At 42.5% G+C, this 16,668-nt stretch overlaps 1 protein-coding gene across 12 annotated transcripts in view; it reads left to right on the top strand.

Annotated features, from left to right (window-relative positions):
- Positions 1-16,668, top strand: part of LOC124013398 (ubiquitin-associated protein 2-like) — an 87,104-nt gene that overhangs the window by 15,595 nt on the left and 54,841 nt on the right. For 8 of the 12 annotated variants that reach the window (XM_046327714.1, XM_046327719.1, XM_046327722.1 and 5 more), the window contains exons 3-8: positions 1,363-1,440; positions 5,915-6,025; positions 6,255-6,429; positions 6,682-6,777; positions 10,019-10,073; positions 14,218-14,262. In XM_046327714.1, the coding sequence (XP_046183670.1) occupies positions 1,363-1,440; positions 5,915-6,025; positions 6,255-6,429; positions 6,682-6,777; positions 10,019-10,073; positions 14,218-14,262 (560 nt within the window). The remainder of the gene's footprint in view (positions 1-1,362; positions 1,441-5,914; positions 6,026-6,254; positions 6,430-6,681; positions 6,778-10,018; positions 10,074-14,217; positions 14,263-16,668) is intronic. The other 4 variants (XM_046327725.1, XM_046327720.1, XM_046327724.1 and 1 more) reach the window with 1 other exon arrangement.

Genomic DNA, 16,668 nt, shown 5'->3' with positions numbered 1-16,668 from the left:
GCTATCGTACTTGTCTTTGTTACGGGATTCATAGTGTCGGCGAAGATTGTATTCTTTGAATACCGCCACAGTCTCTTGACAGATGAGACAAACAGCCTTTTCTTTGCATTGAACAAAAAAATAATCGTTTGTCCACTGCAGGTTAAATACCCTGTATTCTGAATCAATTTTTCTCTTACCTAACCTTTTCGCCATTATTCCGTTCTCTCTTTGACAGGACCGGGCCTAGGATTTTTTTTCTGGAGGCCAAATAGGAAAAAAATTCGATAGCGTCTCTGGTATTGTTCAGAGGGCCGGGCCAAATGTGCTGACGGGCCGTATCCGGCCCGCGGGCCGTAGTTTGGTGACCACTGGCCTAAACTATAGTTTGTTAACAAAACATTTGTGGAGTGGTTGAAAAACGAGTTTTAATGACTCCAACCTAAGTGTATGTAAACTTCTGACTTTCAACTAAGTATTCAGACCCTTTATTCAGTACTTTGTTGAAGCACCTTTCGCAGCGATTACATTGAGTCTTCTTGGGTATGATGCTACAGGAGTGAGAGTCCTTTTTGGTTCCTTTTTGCGTACTCCAAGAGGGCTATCCTGTGCCTTTTACTGAGTAGTGACTTCCGTTTGGCCACTCTTCCATGAAGGCTTGATTTGGTGGAGTTCTGCAGAGATTGTTGTCTTCCTGGAAGGTACTCCTATATCCACAGAGTAACTCTAGAGCTCTGTCAGAGTGACCATTGTGTTCTTGGTCACCTCCCTGACCTTTATATACACAGGTGTGTGCCTTTCCAAATTATGTCCAGTCAATTGAATTTACCAGAGTTGGACATCAATCAAATTGTGGAAACATCTCAAGGATGATCAATGGAAACACAATGCACCTGATCTCAATTAAGTCTCATAGCAAAGGGGCTGAGTATTTATGTACAGGTTTTTCTGTTTTTTATTTTGAATAAATTTGCAAAAACCTGTCAAACCAGCAGTGTTTTTCTGTCATCACTCGCTTGATGACTGACAGGGCGACACCTGTCCTAACAATAGATAGCTAGGAGATGCGTATGGTTCCTTCTAGTGGATAGGGCTCGGACAACTTTTATTTTTTGACTTGGGGCTCTATCCAATCTGTATCGCTGAAGCGTTAGATTACATTTCTATTGCGCAAAGGTAATTTCCAATTGAGCAGTCATGCAGCATTTGCTGGATTGAATAGACCCTTTAATTGTTTGTTTAATAGTGATGGAAAAGCTACACGTAGTACCGAACCAATTCTTAATGGGTGGATAAACGATTGTCATTGAGATGACATAAGAGACCCCTTTAAACAACTTTGTGGTGACTTAGAAGTTGATGTTCCACCCTTTCTCCACACAGGCCACTGCTGAGCAGATCCGACTCGCGCAGATGATTTCGGACCACAATGATGCTGACTTTGAAGAGAAAGTCAAGCAGGTGAGAACTTAGCCTTCCCTTCATCACATGTAGCATCCCACTACCCTTTTTGCTGCCTGAAGGGAGATCCGTTACATTGATGTACATTCAAAGAGATCTAGTATTGTTCCAGGGTTTCCCTTTAGGAAATTTTGGCGCCAGCCAACGTGTCCGGGAAAATGTTAATTTACTAATCATTTGAGAAATTTACCATGCCCCTTCATTACTCATCTCTAATGTGTATATACTGTATTCTATGCAATCTACTGCATCTTGCCTATGCTGCATGGCCATCGCTCATCCATATATTTATATGTGCATATTCTTATTCATCCCTTTACGTTTGTGTGTATCAGATAGTCGTGAATTTGTTAGATTACGTGTTAGATATTACTGCACTGTTGGAACTAGAGGCAAGCCTTTCGCTACACTTGCATTAACATCTGCTAACCGTGTGTATGTGACCAATAAAATGTGATTTGATTTGGTGCACAGCCCATTAATGAGTCCGCCCACTGTGCTTAGAATGACGGAAATCACATTTAGATTATGGTAATGCATCTTAACAGAACATGCAACTCATGTAATGAAGCAGCCAATAAAACATCACTTTCAAACATTTGACAAATTTCAATTTGCGGGGGAGAACAGCTCACCTGGGAAAACACCATTCGAAACAGCGCATCTGATAGCGTTCCATATGTGCCTGAAGAAAATCGCTGTTGGTAACCTAGATGGAGGGGGAATCTAAGATGCAACAACTAGGATGGGTTGCTAATACGACTAGGCTTGTGTCTTTGGCTTCTAGACAATGACATTTCTTTGATAAGAACCAATAGAACAGGAGAGAAATGGCATAGCTATGAGTCCAATCGGGAAGTAATGGAAGTACTGTTGCCAAAATTATGTAATTACTCCAGTCTATACAGAAATAATCATTAAAAATACTTCACCAGAAAGCATGTCTTAGCCACAGAGGAATCGAGGATCATTAGCTTCTATAAAAAATAGCTGTGGATTGTTTGAAATCACTAGCCGTAGGTCTATGACTGTTTGGCAAGCCCACACTTTAAGCAGCGCACGTGGCAATAGGCCTGGCTGGTTGAGTTGTGACTGTCAGTGAAAAACATCTAAACTGTGTGTTGATAATGTCTTGAGTATAATTTAAAATGTTAAGACAAGAAGGGGAGTGGTGTGACAGAATGGTTCTTATTTACAATGATGTCCTAACCCGGACAACACTGGTCCAATTGTGCGCCATCCTATGGGACTCCCAATCACGGCCAGTTGTGATATAGCCTGGAATTGTTTCATTGTGTGAATTGTTAGCCCTTTGTTTTGTTTTTGTCAATTCTCCATTTACATATTTCACCAGTAGTAAATATGTTGTTAATCCCCATCATTTGGTTACATAACATTTGTGTAATGCATGTTAATTAGCCAATTACAGTTATCATTCTGGGTGGAAATGTTGTTTGCAGAGTTCACAACCTGCTGCACATGCGATAAACCAGTTTGGGTTTATTTCATAACCATAATCTACGAGATTTGTCAATTATTTCATTGTCTTTTGTTTTGAGTGCGCCATGTGAGCAATGTGCAAGTGTCTGTTTTTTCTCTGTCCTGATAATGTTGAGGGAGTGCGTGCAGCTGAACACGCATAGAAGTACCTGACCTGCTGTGCGGAAATGTAGGAAAGCGTTTTTTTTCTCCATCCATTGCGAATTCTATATTGAAACTATAGTTCCTCACAGTAAGTTTTTAGAAAAATCTTTACAACAATCTCCCCCTCTAATCACCCATCCTCAGTGTGAAAGGGCAATGGAAGTTGTAGGCCTACTGCTGTGTTTCCATTCACTTATCTTTAGCCGCCAATGGATCACAATGTCTCAATGTGTCTATATGGCTGGTGATCTCGCATAAGTTGACTTTTAGATTTGTATCATTTAGATTCAGATTTTTATGATTAACCACGTGGCAATGATTTTGAGAAAATAAAACGTTATTATTGAAATGAAACTGTTCCACGAAAATGTGCATATGAAAATCATACCTGGCACACTGAACTGTAGAAATGGTAGGAAACTCACACGCACCTATGAAGTCTTTTTAAAAGAATTGCCTCCACATTTTATTTCACCTTTATTTAACCAGGTAGGCTAGTTGAGAACAAGTTCTCATTTGCAACTGCGACCTGGCCAAGATAAAGCATAGCAGTGTGAACAGACAACACAGAGTTACACATGGAGTAAACAATTAGACACAACACAGTAGAAAATAGTATATACATAGTGTGCAAAAGGCATGAGGAGGTAGGCAAATAATAAAAATTTTGCAGATTAACACTGGAGTGATAAATGATCAGATGGTCATGTACAGGTAGAGATATTGGTGTGCAAAAGAGCAGAAAAGTAAATAAATAAAAACAGTATGGAGATGAGGTAGGTAAAATTGGGTGGCCTATTTACCCATAGACTATGTACAGCTGCAGTTGTACATTTGCAATTTGTTCCAGTCACCGGCAGCAGAGAACTGGAACGAAAGGCGGCCAAATAAGGTGTTGGCTTTAGGGATGATCAGTGAGATACACCTGCTGGAGCGCGTGCTACGGGTGGGTGTTGCCATCGTGAACTGAGAAGGCGGAGGTTTACCTAGCATGGACTTGTAGATGACCTGGAGCCAGTGGGTCTGGTGACGAATATGTAGCGAGGGCCAGCCGACTAGAGCATACAGGTCGCAGTGGTGGGTGGTATAAGGTGCTTTAGTGACAAAACGGATGGCACTGTGATAAACTGCATCCAGTTTGCTGAGTAGTGTTGGAAGCTATTTTGTAGATGAAGTCGAGGATCGGTAGGATAGTCAGTTTTACTAGGGTAAGTTTGGCGGTGTGAGTGAATTAGGCTTTGTTGCGGAATAGAAAGCCGACTCTAGATTTGATTTTAGATTGGATATGTTTGATATGAGTCTGGAAGGAGAGTTTACAGTCTAGCCAGACACCTAGGTACTTATAGATGTCCACATATTCTAGGTCGAAACCATCCAGGATGGTGATGCTAGTCGGGCGTGCGGGTGCAGGCAGCGACCGGTTGAAAAGCATGCATTTGGTTTTTACTAGCGTTTAAGAGCAGTTGGAGGCCACGGAAGGAGTGTTGTATGGCGTTGAAGCTCGTTTGGAGGTTAGATAGCACAGTGTCCAAGGACTCGCCTGAAGTATATAGAATGGTGTCGTCTGCGTAGAAGTGGATCAGGGAATCGCCCGCAGCAAGAGCAACATCATTGATATATACAGAGAAAAGAGTCTGCCCGAGAATTGAACCCTGTGGCACCCCCATAGAGACTGCCAGAGGACCGGACAGCATGCCCTCCAATTTGACACTCTGTCTGCAAAGTAGTTTGTGAACCAGGCACGGCAGTCATCAGAAAAACCGAGGCTACTGAGTCTGCCGATAAGAATATGGTGATTGACAGAGTCGAACGCCTTGGCAAGGTCGATGAAGACTGCTGCACAGTACTGTCTTTTATCGATGGCGGTTATGATATCGTTTAGTACCTTGAGCGTGGCTGAGGTGCACCCGTGACCGGCTCGGAAACCAGATTGCACAGCGGAGAAGGTACGGTGGGATTCGAGATGGTCAGTGACCTGTGTTCAACTACAAGGTGCTTTTTTTTTAGCTGACCTAGCTGTGTGGTTTCGGGACTAGAGCAGGCACACTTGTAGTTTTGTTCGGAATTACAACACTACATCCCCGCCATTGCACCTATTACTTTTTACGCAATCCAAAAACGGACCATTTTAAATTACAAACTGGGTCAGGTGGGCGTCATTTCAAAGCTTGTTCTATTGCCAACATGACTAGCTAAGTTATAAAATACAATCTTAGTGTTAGGCTTTCACAAAGCAATTCAGAGATACTTTATTTGTAATTTTGGTGTGCATAGGAGTCATGAGTGCATTCAGGTGAGTGTTACTTCACAATAGACAAACGGGCTCATTCTGTTCAGATCATCCCAGGGTATGATGCCATCTCATCTTGTAACTACATCAGACATAGTAATGATAAATGTTGACACTATATGATTTAGAAATGTGAAGTGCACATTTGGAAGGGTGTTTGGCTTGTTTGACATCAAAGTGGTATTTGTTAAAATAGTCTCATCTTTCAAAATACATAGAGTCCTCTTAATTTACAGCATTTCCCAGTCAATTTTTTTTGTTGCCAAAGTTGCCCAATTAGGAGGAGTGATGTGGGCAACTTCTTGTCATGTGCTGTGTTCAAGTTCAGAACGGCTGTCAATCAAAATCCATATAGCACTGTGAAGCGCAGAGCCTGAGCTCTGACGTAATTTATAGCATGTTATTGTACAGTTGCTGCGTTCCAATTTAGGCGCTTATCAGTGACCAAATCTGCCATTTTCAACCCATATATCGGTACGAGTGGATTGGGCTACATGGCAATATACTCACTGAAGATAATCATCCGTTTCCCCCGTCCAGCTGATTGACATCACAGGCAAGGACCAGGATGAGTCCATGATCGCGCTGCACGACTGCAACGGAGATGTCAACAGAGCCATCAATGTGTTGCTGGAGGGTAGCCCAGATACTGTGAGTTTTGCCTTTGTCAGGGCTTATGAGTTGGACCAAAGGGAGGGAGTTAACAAGGTTACCCATCTAGCTTACTACAGGGCGAATCCTAACTTCCACTTTAGTCAATTTTCATTTAGTCTTGCATTAATGTCAGTGGGAGACTACGTACAAATTTGACTTAAGTGGAAGTTAGTTTGCCTAACATAATCAAACTGAACCCTGTCGGTCACCTCACTGGTCTCCTCAGGACTCTTGGGAGATGGTGGGGAAGAAGAAAGGAGTGTCTGGTCAGAAGGAGCCTGGCCACGCCGAGACCGGAGAGGAAGGAAAGGATAACAGGGAGAGGGGAGCAGAGAGGGAAGTGGCACGTCGTAGAGGTGGGGCCCCACGCAGGGGCCGAGGGGCCAGCAGGGGACGAGAGTGTGAGTAGAGATCACATACCTTTGCATTGTCCTGGGAAGTGACACTGGCACTCCAGTGTAGACCCTTTGTGGCTCCTGCCGTTGTCATGGAGGGGCAGTGTGTGCCACAAATATTCTCACCTTAGATTTCTGAAGAAAAAAACATTCCCGCATTGTAGCGACTTAACCGACATTTTAACTTCAAACCTAATTTTTGACTTCACACGCATCTGTTTTCCCTCACTACCTCATGCGTGTTCCCTCTCCTCTCAGTCCGTGGACAGGAGAATGGTCTGGATGGCGGAAAGGCTGCTGGGATAGCAGACAGGGGCACCGAGCGAGGCCACAGGGGGAGAGGCAGAGGAAGAGGTAAGTTTCTCCACTACATAGAGTGCATTCGGAAAGTATTCAGACCCCTTGACTTTTTCCACATTTTATGTTACAGCCTTATTCTAAAATTGATTAAATAAGTTTTTTTCCCCTCATTTACACACGCTATCCCATAATGACAAAGCAAAAACAGGGTTTTAGAAATGTTTGCTAAAAAAATATTACATTTACAGAAGTATTTGAACACTTTACTCAGCACATTGTTGAAGCACCTTTGGTAGCGATTACAGACTTGAGTATTATTTGGTATGACACTACAAGCTTTGCACACCTGTATTTGGGGAGTTTCTCCCCTTCTCTGCAGATCCTCTCATGCTCTGTCAGGTTGGCTTGTCTCTCAGTCCCTGCCGCTGGAAAAACATCCCCACAGCATGATGCTGCCACCACCATGCTTCACCGTAGGGAGGGTGCCAGGTTTCCTTCAGATGTGACGTTTGGCATTCAGGCCAAAGCGTTTAACCTTGGTTTCATCAGATCAGAGAATCACTCCACGTGGGCTGTAATGTGCCTTTTACTGAAGAGTGGCTTCTGTCTGGCACTCTACCATAAATGCCTGGTTGGTGGAGTGCTGCAGAGATTATTGTCCTTGAGGGTTCTGGCTCTCCCGTCTCCATAGAAGATCTCTGGAGCTCTGTCGGAGTGACCATTGGGTTCTTGTTCACCTATCTGACCAAGGCCCTTCTCCCCAGATAGCTCAGTTTGGCCGAGCGGCCAGCTCTAGGAAGAGTCTTGGTGGTTTCAAACTTCTTCCATTTAAGAATGATGGAGGCCAGTGTGTTCTTGGGGACCTTCAATGCTGCAGACATGTTTTGGTACCCTTCCCCAGATCCGTGCCTCGACACAATCCTGTCTCGGAGCTCTACTGGCATCTCTTCAACCTCATGGCTTGGTTTTTGCTCTCACGTGCACTGTCAAATGTGGGACCTTATAGAGACAGGTGTGTGCCTTTGCAAATCATGTCCAATCAATTGAATTAACACAGGTGGACTCCAAGTTGTAGAAACATCTCAAGGATGATCAATGGAAACAGGATGTACCTGAGTTCAATTTTGAGTCTCACAGCAAAGGCTCTGAATACTTATGTAAATAAGTTCCCGGATGTCGTGCTAAATTTGCCAAAATATGAAGTATACACGCAGTGGGCACTATCTGTGCTTTTTGGGTCCATAATGTAATTCTTCAGAAAATGGGCATTGCTTCACAACGTTTTCAGATTGGAAGAAATGTCGGAAAATATGCAGCCGACGAGAGCGGATACAAATTTGTTGCTTTAACTAATTATGACAAATGTTAACAAAATGTTGAGCAATGTAATTAAGTAATGTCTTTTCAAATAATTTATGTTACGCGTTATGTTGGTTGACAATTTGTTAGCTACGCTATCCTTATGAACTGCACAGCATATAATTACAACAGTATGTACCAGGTATGTTAGTTACCTACTGTAACATTAGTAGGCTGCTCGTACAACAAACTTGCCAGTATATTTTCTTTATGCTATCAAACTAACTACTCAACTTTTATTTACTTGATTATTCACATCATTCATAGCTTAGCTAAATGGTATAGTCGTACAGGTTGTAAATTCGCTCTGGCTATCTACCCAGATTTCAGAGCACTCTCATCTGACTACCAGAGGCAGAGCGCAGAATAACTGAATTTACAAACGCTCAACACCTGTTGAATGTGGCTGGTGTCATTAAACATTGGCAAAAAGAGTAATTAAATTGTTGGCAGCATCACAGTTAGTCACCAACGCTCTGGATAACATGAAAACAGGTTAACCAGCTCTGCTAAGGCGAGTAAAATGGTCAGCTTGAGATGTTAGCCAGTTAGCTTGGGTGCTTGATAGCCGTTGTGAGTTCAGAACGCTCAGATCAACCCTATTCCACAGCCATAGTGTCAAGTGTGCGCTCTGAATTTAAGAACGGACAATCTGACAACACCCTGAATTTATGAATGCTCAGAGCGCACTCTGGCATTCCAGATTTGAATTTGCGAACAGACCTGAAGTCTAGCTAGTAATTTGTTATGCTAACAAGCTAGCAAGAGGTTGCATAGCAACAGAATCAACTGCTGATTGACAGGCAAGGTGCTAGTACTCTCAACTGAAAGGATATCGTTTGTTTACAGAATAATAAAATGAACTAATAGTATGTAGTGTATACTCATTATGTTAATATGTATTGAAACACAGCTAAGGTCTCAACATAAACTAAGGTTAATGTCCCCTCTAGAGTGTCAAAACAAACATATCATAGCATTCCAGGGCTCCAGACTAACCTTTTACCCTGTGGCACTGGTGCCACTAACGTTTTCATTTGGTGGCACCAGCCCATGATTTTATAGCACCAAACATATGTTTCTTGTTGTCACGCAATATAAATAATTGGTTACCATCTCATAAAGTCACTCCCAGATCTTTATAAAGTGTAAATAGACTACTGAGATGGTATTCAAGAAATGTGTTTTTTTCCCTAACGTCCAAGCAGGAATGCATGAGTCAAGATATTTTTATGTTCACCCTAATCTCATGATTGTCATTACATTTTGGGTTGACAATTAGGTTCTTACATTTTACTGTCAAAATAGGGCCCCAAAATGTTAAACAATAAATATATATTAGATTAATTAGCATCCATCTTTATGTGCACTAATATGACAGGCTCATTCATTTGGGGCTAATTCACCACCTGAGAAAGTAAACTCAAAACACATTAGCTAGATTGTAAACTCTAAATATAATGCCTACTGCTAGTAGCCATGTATTAATCTAATAGTAAATTTGAGGCCTGTTATATTTAGGCAATGAGGCTTATATGCACTCGCAATGGCCTGTGTGCATTTTGGATGCTCCGTAGCTCAATGCCATATCAGATATCTCGATTGTAAAACTGTGCCCTATTAGCTCAATATTGACGTATGACAATAATGCACTTTACTGTTTCACCAAATCATGGTTTTAGCCACCCAAAAAACATGACTTTGGAATGCGGTGACTAGGTAGAATGTGCAGCTTGCACCGATTCCACCAAATAAACATTTTACTCTTACAGCCAAGTTAAAGGGTCACAAAATGCAGGGCTCCATCTGTTGTAGGGCACGCAGTAAAATTTGAATATGCATTCAAGCAGGCAAATGTTCCACAAGGACAATGCATTGTATTTTCTGTAGTGTTATGTTTTTTTCAATAGTGTAACTTGACTGTCCCTCTCTCTAGGGGAAGAGCGTGAGCGAGGCAGGCGAGGGAGCAGGTTTTCAGCACAGGGCATGGGGTAAGTGAACACCTGTGCTGCTCACAGAGGGATTTATTTTCCCGCATACCTGTTGCCATGGTCACCAGAGAGCAGGACCTCAGCCTATTGTTAAGGCTTAATACATCGGCCAAATCAAGTTGAAATGCGGGGCTGTACATAAACCCTTATGTAACTCCACTGAGCTCTTCTGTCTCTGATTAACTGATTTGCATTAAAGTCAAATATAGATAGACCCACACCATATCTGTAACTCAATGGGTGGGCATTGAGATTGTTGGACATAGGGTTCTGCTCTGGGTCTGTGGCATATGGTGTGTTCTAGTTCCTTGTCCCTTCCCTTTGGGTTAAATGGGGCACAGGTTTGTATATGTGAGTTGTGTGTTTTGTCTGTCAGTATGCATCGTCTCACCCAACCCTGGTCATTGAGTGCCCTAGATGTCATCACATAGGAAGTGGTTAGGCCTTTCAATTGCTTTGAAGATGATCACAGTGCTGAGATTTTAAACCAGCTTTGATAATGTAGTATCAAATTCACTCAACATAAGACATATTAGTGTATCTTGTACAGGGGGGCAAAATGTATTTAGTCAGCCACCAATTGTGCAAGTTCTCTCACTTAAAAAGATGAGAGGCCTGCAATTTTCATCATAGGTACACTTCAACTATGAAAGACAAAATGAGAAAAAAAATCCAGAAAATCACATTGTAGGATTTTTAATGAATTTATTTGCAAATTATGGTGGAAAATAAGTATTTGGTTACCTACAAACAAGCAAGATTTCTGGCTCTCACAGACCTGTAACTTCTTCTTTAAGAGGCTCCTCTGTCCTCCACTCGTTACCTGCATTAATGGCACCTGTTTGAGCTTATATCAGTATAAAAGACATCTGTCCACAACCTCAAACAGTCACACTCCAAACTCCACTATGGCCAAGACCAAAGAGCTGTCAAAGGACCTGCACCAGGCTGGGAAGACTGAATCTGCAATAGGTAAGCAGCTTGGTTTGAAGAAATCAACTGTGGGAGCAATTATTAGGAAATGGAAGACATACAAGACCACTGATAATCTCCCTCGATCTGGGGCTCCACGCAAGATCTCACCCCGTGGGGTCAAAATGATCACAAGAACGGTGATCAAAAATACCAGAACCACACGAGGGGACCTAGTGAATGACCTGCGACCAAAGTAACAACGCCTACCATCAGTAACACACTACGCCGCCAGGGATGCAAATCCTGCAGTGCCAGACGTGTCCCCCTGCTTAAGCCAGTACATGTCCAGGCCCGTCTGAAGCTTGCTAGAGAGCATTTGGATGATCCAGAAGATTGGGAGAATGTCATATGGTCAGATGAAACCAAAATATAACTTTTTGGTAAAAACTCAACTCGTTGTGTTTGGAGGACAAAGAATGCTGAGTTGCATCCAAAGAACACCATACCTACTGTGAAGCATGGGGGTGGAAACATTATGCTTTGGGGCTGTTTTTCTGCAAAGGGACCAGGCCGACTGATCCGTGTAAAGGAAAAAATGAATGGGGCCATGTATCGTGAGATTTTGAGTGAAAACCCCCCTCCGTCAGCAAGGGCATTGAAAATGAAACGTTGCAGCGTCTTTCAGCATGACAATGATCCCAAACACATCGCCCGGGCAATGGAGTGGCTTCGTAAGAAGCATTTCAAGGTCCTGGAGTGGACTAGCCAGTCTCCAGATCTCAACCCCATAGAAAATCTTTGAAGGGAGTTGGAAGTCTGTGTTGCCCAGCAACAGCCCCAAAACATCACTGCTCTAGAGGAGATCTGCATGGAGGAATGGGCCAAAATACCAGCAGCAGTGTGTGTGAACCTTGTGAAGACTTACAGAAAAACATTTGATTACATTTACATTACATTTAAGTCATTTAGCAGACGCTCTTATCCAGAGCGACTTACAAATTTGATCTTTGTCATTGCCAACAAAGGGTATATAACAAAGTATTGATAAACTTTTGTTATTGACCAAATACTGATTTTCCACCATAATTTGCAAATAAATTCATAAAAAATCCTATAATGTGATTTTCTGGATTTTCTCATAGTTGAAGTGTACCTATGATGAAAATTACAAGCCTCATCTTTTTAAGTGGGAGAACTTGCACAATTGGTGGCTGACTAAATACTTTTTTGCCCCACTGTATGTCACTTTGTATTGGATTATAATTAACACTTAGTTGGCTATATAATTCGTCCTGGGTGTTATGACTAGCATTAAGCGAGATGAGATGACAGTCTACTATTTCTAGGGTTGTCAAAGACCGGGCTTTGTGGGGTTTAGATGAATGGGCGATGATAGGTTGGGCTCTTTCCCAGGGGGTGCAGCAGGTTTAAATGCTTCCTCAAAGTAGGGCTGGGCGATATGGCCTAAAAATCACATCTATATTTTTTTCAAACTTATGGGCGATTTTTGTGTGTGTGTATATAGATAGAGTATATGTGTGTGTGGACACCCCTTCAAATTAGAGGATTCGACCATTTCAGCAACACCCATTGCGGACAGGTGTATAAAATCAATCACACAGCCATGCAATCGCCATAGACACTTTGGCAGTAGAATGGCCTTCCTGAAGAGCTCAGTGACTTTCGACGTGGCACCGTCATAGGATGCCACATTTCGAACAGGTCAGTTTGCCAAATTTCTGCTCTGCTAGAGCTGCCCCGGTCAACTAAGTGCTGTTATTGTGAAGTGGAAACATTGAGGAGCAACAACGGCTCACGGAACGGGACAACTGAGTGCTGAGTAAAGCTCCAACATCTGGTGGACAGCCTTCCCAGAAGAGTGGAGGCTGTTTATAGGAGCAAAGGGGAGGACCAACTCCTAGACAGCTAGCACATAAGTCTGTGGCTAAAATGCTGCTAGCATACATGGTACTGCAATGCCGCGCTTGACAAACTGAGCATACATTTCATCTTCATTGTTACTCCCAAGTACAGTCTGCGAAGTTCTGAAATGTGGGAGTTGAGACCTAAAAAGGGTATTGTTACAAAGGTTAAATTTTCCTCTATTACAGTAAAATGTCTCAATGTGTTTCGGTTTCTATATGACCGATTTTGTTGGACCGAACCTCAAATGCAAATAGCGAGTTGAAATCGCTTGTCTGAGAGGAAGAAGTGATCTTTAGTTTCTTTGTTGTTGTGGGGGGCAGAGGGAAAGACTTGGAGTCTGTGTGCAAGTGGGAAGGTGCACACCGCACAGAAGGACCGAAGGAGATGAGCCCAAAAAGACACGCTCATAAAAACTGTTAGTTTTTTTTAACCTTTACTCTTGTGATACAGGCATTAGAAACATTGCTCTGAAACAGACATTCAAATGAATTATATATATCGCCCAGCCCTACCTCAGACAAACCTGCATGTTAATTCCATCTCTTTCAAATAATTAACACTGATTTATTTCTGAGGCACCTGGTTTGTGGGACATGAAAGAAAAATGAGATGATCATAAAATATAAATAATAATTTGCTTCAGCTGCGTCGGTCCTTAACTTGTTTCAACGTAAAACAAATGTCTTAATGTTCTACGGTTTAATAGGGAGACGTTAGTGGAGAGGGGGCAATGCCTTTGCTGTGGCAGAATGGCTCCAGTCAGCTGGCTTGTGTATGTGTCCGCAAGTTTGGCTTGGTCCGGATAGCAACTAACCTGGCGCATGAGTGAGCCAGCGCCATAGGCTTGCATAGATGGACAGCCAGGCAGTTTGTTGCGTTGTCCCCAACATGCCTCTTTCTTATAGGGTGTGTCGCTTCCGCAGCTGCTCTTGTGTGGCCTTTGGGAGCCTGTGTTTGCAGTTTGCATGAGTGTGTTCTGATGGTTCTAACTGTGCTTCCTATCCTGATCATAATGCAATTATTGTTACTTATGGAACACAGTTTTCAGTTTGAGTGTTTGTTTGGCAGCCATGTTTCCCCTTTTTTAGTCTACCAGCTACACCTATAGAAAGTGACACTGCCCCAACAATGCAGTGGTCACAGATAATGTGTGTTGCAAAAGTGTGAGTGTAGTGACTTAACCATGCATGTGATTTCCTTACATTCCTCTGTTAAAATAATGAATACTCTAAAACCACACACTGCATCCCCTACTGTCCCCGTTGTGCTGCTTGTAATCGTTGCTGTTGTTTTTCCTCTAAAGCCAGATTGATAAGGGGCCCAGATATGATTTTTCAGGAGAAGAGAGGTGAGTGCACCGCCACTGGTGTGTCAATCTTGCTATCTGTTGGGGGGGAACATTCTGCCAAATGCCACGAGAGAGAAGGATGGAGACAGACACACATGAAACAGGGTATCAGGGCAGACTAAACCAAAATGACATGCACCCTGGTAACACGATATGGAATTAAATGGCAGCTGTCTTTTGAACATCGAGGGTATAACTGTTCACACAAGCCCCATAAGAAATCTTAAGTGTATTGGTTGTGTACACAGCTTAGCAGGTGTTATAGTGCTGTAGTGAAAATGCTTATTTTACTAGCTCCTAACATTGAAGTCGAATGTCAAAGAACCCAAATGTAAGGATGTTAAATAAAAAGCAAGCAATCAAGAATGGCAAGACGAATCCAATTAACCCAAATAGCACTGTAGCAGTATCAAAATGCAATCTTTACATAAGCACACTGGGTGGACTTTACACAAGCCGAACTAAGAATATGTACAGCAGTAGATGTATTAGTGAGCTTTGTCAAGAATCCAGTATATACAGTGCATTCGTGTATACAGTGCATTCCCGGAATTGCAATATACTTGACTTTTCCCACATTTTGTTACATTACAGCCTTATTCTAAAATGGATTAAATACATTGTTTTCCTCCTCAATCTACACACAACACCCCATAATGACAGTGAAAACAGGTTTTTAGAAATGTTTGCAAATGTATTAAAAATAAAAACAGATACCTTATTTACTTATGTATTCAGACCCTTTGCTATGAGACTTGAGCTCCGGTTTATCCTGTTTCCATTGATAATCCTTGATGTTTTTACAACTTCATTGGAGTCCACCTGTGGTAAATTCAATTGATTGGACATGATTTGGAGACACACACAGAACAAACGCCAAGCCATGATGTTGAAGGAATTGTCCATATATCTGTGCCTCGACACAATAGTCGAGGCACATATCTGGGGAAGGGTACCAAAAAATGTCTGCATCATTGAAGGTCCCCAAGAACAGTGGCCTCCATTCTTAAATGGAAGCAGTTTGGAACCATCGACTCTTCCTAGAGCTGGCCGCCCGGCCAAACTGAGCAATCGGGGTCGAAGGGCCTTGGTCAGGGAGTTGACCAAGAACCCGATGGTCACTTTGACAGAGCCACATAGTTCCTCTGTGGAGATGGGAAAGCCTTCCAGAAGGACAACCATCTCTGCAGCCCTCCACCAATCAAGGTTTTATGATAGTGGCCATGACAGCCTGCTTGGAGTTTGCCAAAAGGTACCTAAAGGCTCTTAGACCATGAGAAACAAAATTCTCTGATGAAACCAAGATTGAACCCTTTTGCCTGAATGCCAAGCGTCACATCTGGAGGAAACTGGCACCATCCCTACGGTGAAGCATGGTGGTGGCAGCATCACGCTATGGGGATATTTTTCAGCGGCAGGGACTGGGAGACTAGTCAGGATCGAGGGAACAATGATTATTGGTTATGGTACAGCGAGATCCTTAATGAAAACTTACTCCAGAGCACACAGGACCTCAGACTGGGGCAAGGCTTAACTTTCCAACAGGACAACGACCCTAAGCACACAGCCAAGACAAAACAGGAGTGGCTTTGGGACAATTCTCTGAATATCCTTGAGTGGCCCGGACTTGAACCCGATCGGACATCTCTGGAGAGACCTTACAAAAGCTGTGCAGTGGCTCTCCCTATCCCACCTGACAGAGCTTGTGAAGATCTGCAGAGAAGAAGAATGGGAGAAACTCCCCAAATACAGGTGTGCCACGCTTTTAGCGTCATGCCCAAGAAGACTCCAAGGCTGTAATTGCTTAAAAGTTCCAACAAAGTACCGATTTTATAGGGTATTTTTTTTTGCTTTTTCATTATGGGATATAGTGTGTAGATTGGGGGGGAAAAAACAATTTCATCCATTTTAGAATAAGGCTGTTAATGTAACAAAATGTGGAAAAAGTTGAGAGGTCTGAATATTTTCCTATGCGCTGTAAATAAATATGCAGTGTATAATAATGTACAGTAGTGCAAATATTAGAATAAGCTATGTTGGGGATACTGTATTTAAATACATTATGTGGAACAGGAGTTACCAGTGATTCACTCAACAGTCCCTCCCTGCCGATATACAGCACCCCTGTTATTGTTGGTTCTCATTGGCAGCTCATCAAACATGAGTAGTCTACATTCCAGTCAGATCCTGGAAACTTCTGAAGTCGGTCTACTAAACTGCGCTAGGTTGTAGTGCACTGTACAACTTGGTGCGCCGTACCATTTCTGTACCTGAGCCTGAAAGAAGCAAGAGAACAGAGTTAAGGATGTGCTTTTTTATTTTGCTCTATAATTGTCTCTGAAACCATGACGTGATATGCGTTGTTTATTTTGCTCTATAATTGTCTCTGAAGCCATGACGTGATAT

The sequence above is a fragment of the Oncorhynchus gorbuscha genome, linkage group LG24 (assembly GCF_021184085.1).
Source record: "Oncorhynchus gorbuscha isolate QuinsamMale2020 ecotype Even-year linkage group LG24, OgorEven_v1.0, whole genome shotgun sequence".
NCBI lineage: Eukaryota > Metazoa > Chordata > Actinopteri > Salmoniformes > Salmonidae > Oncorhynchus > Oncorhynchus gorbuscha.
This window is presented reverse-complemented; position numbering and strand designations above follow the sequence as displayed.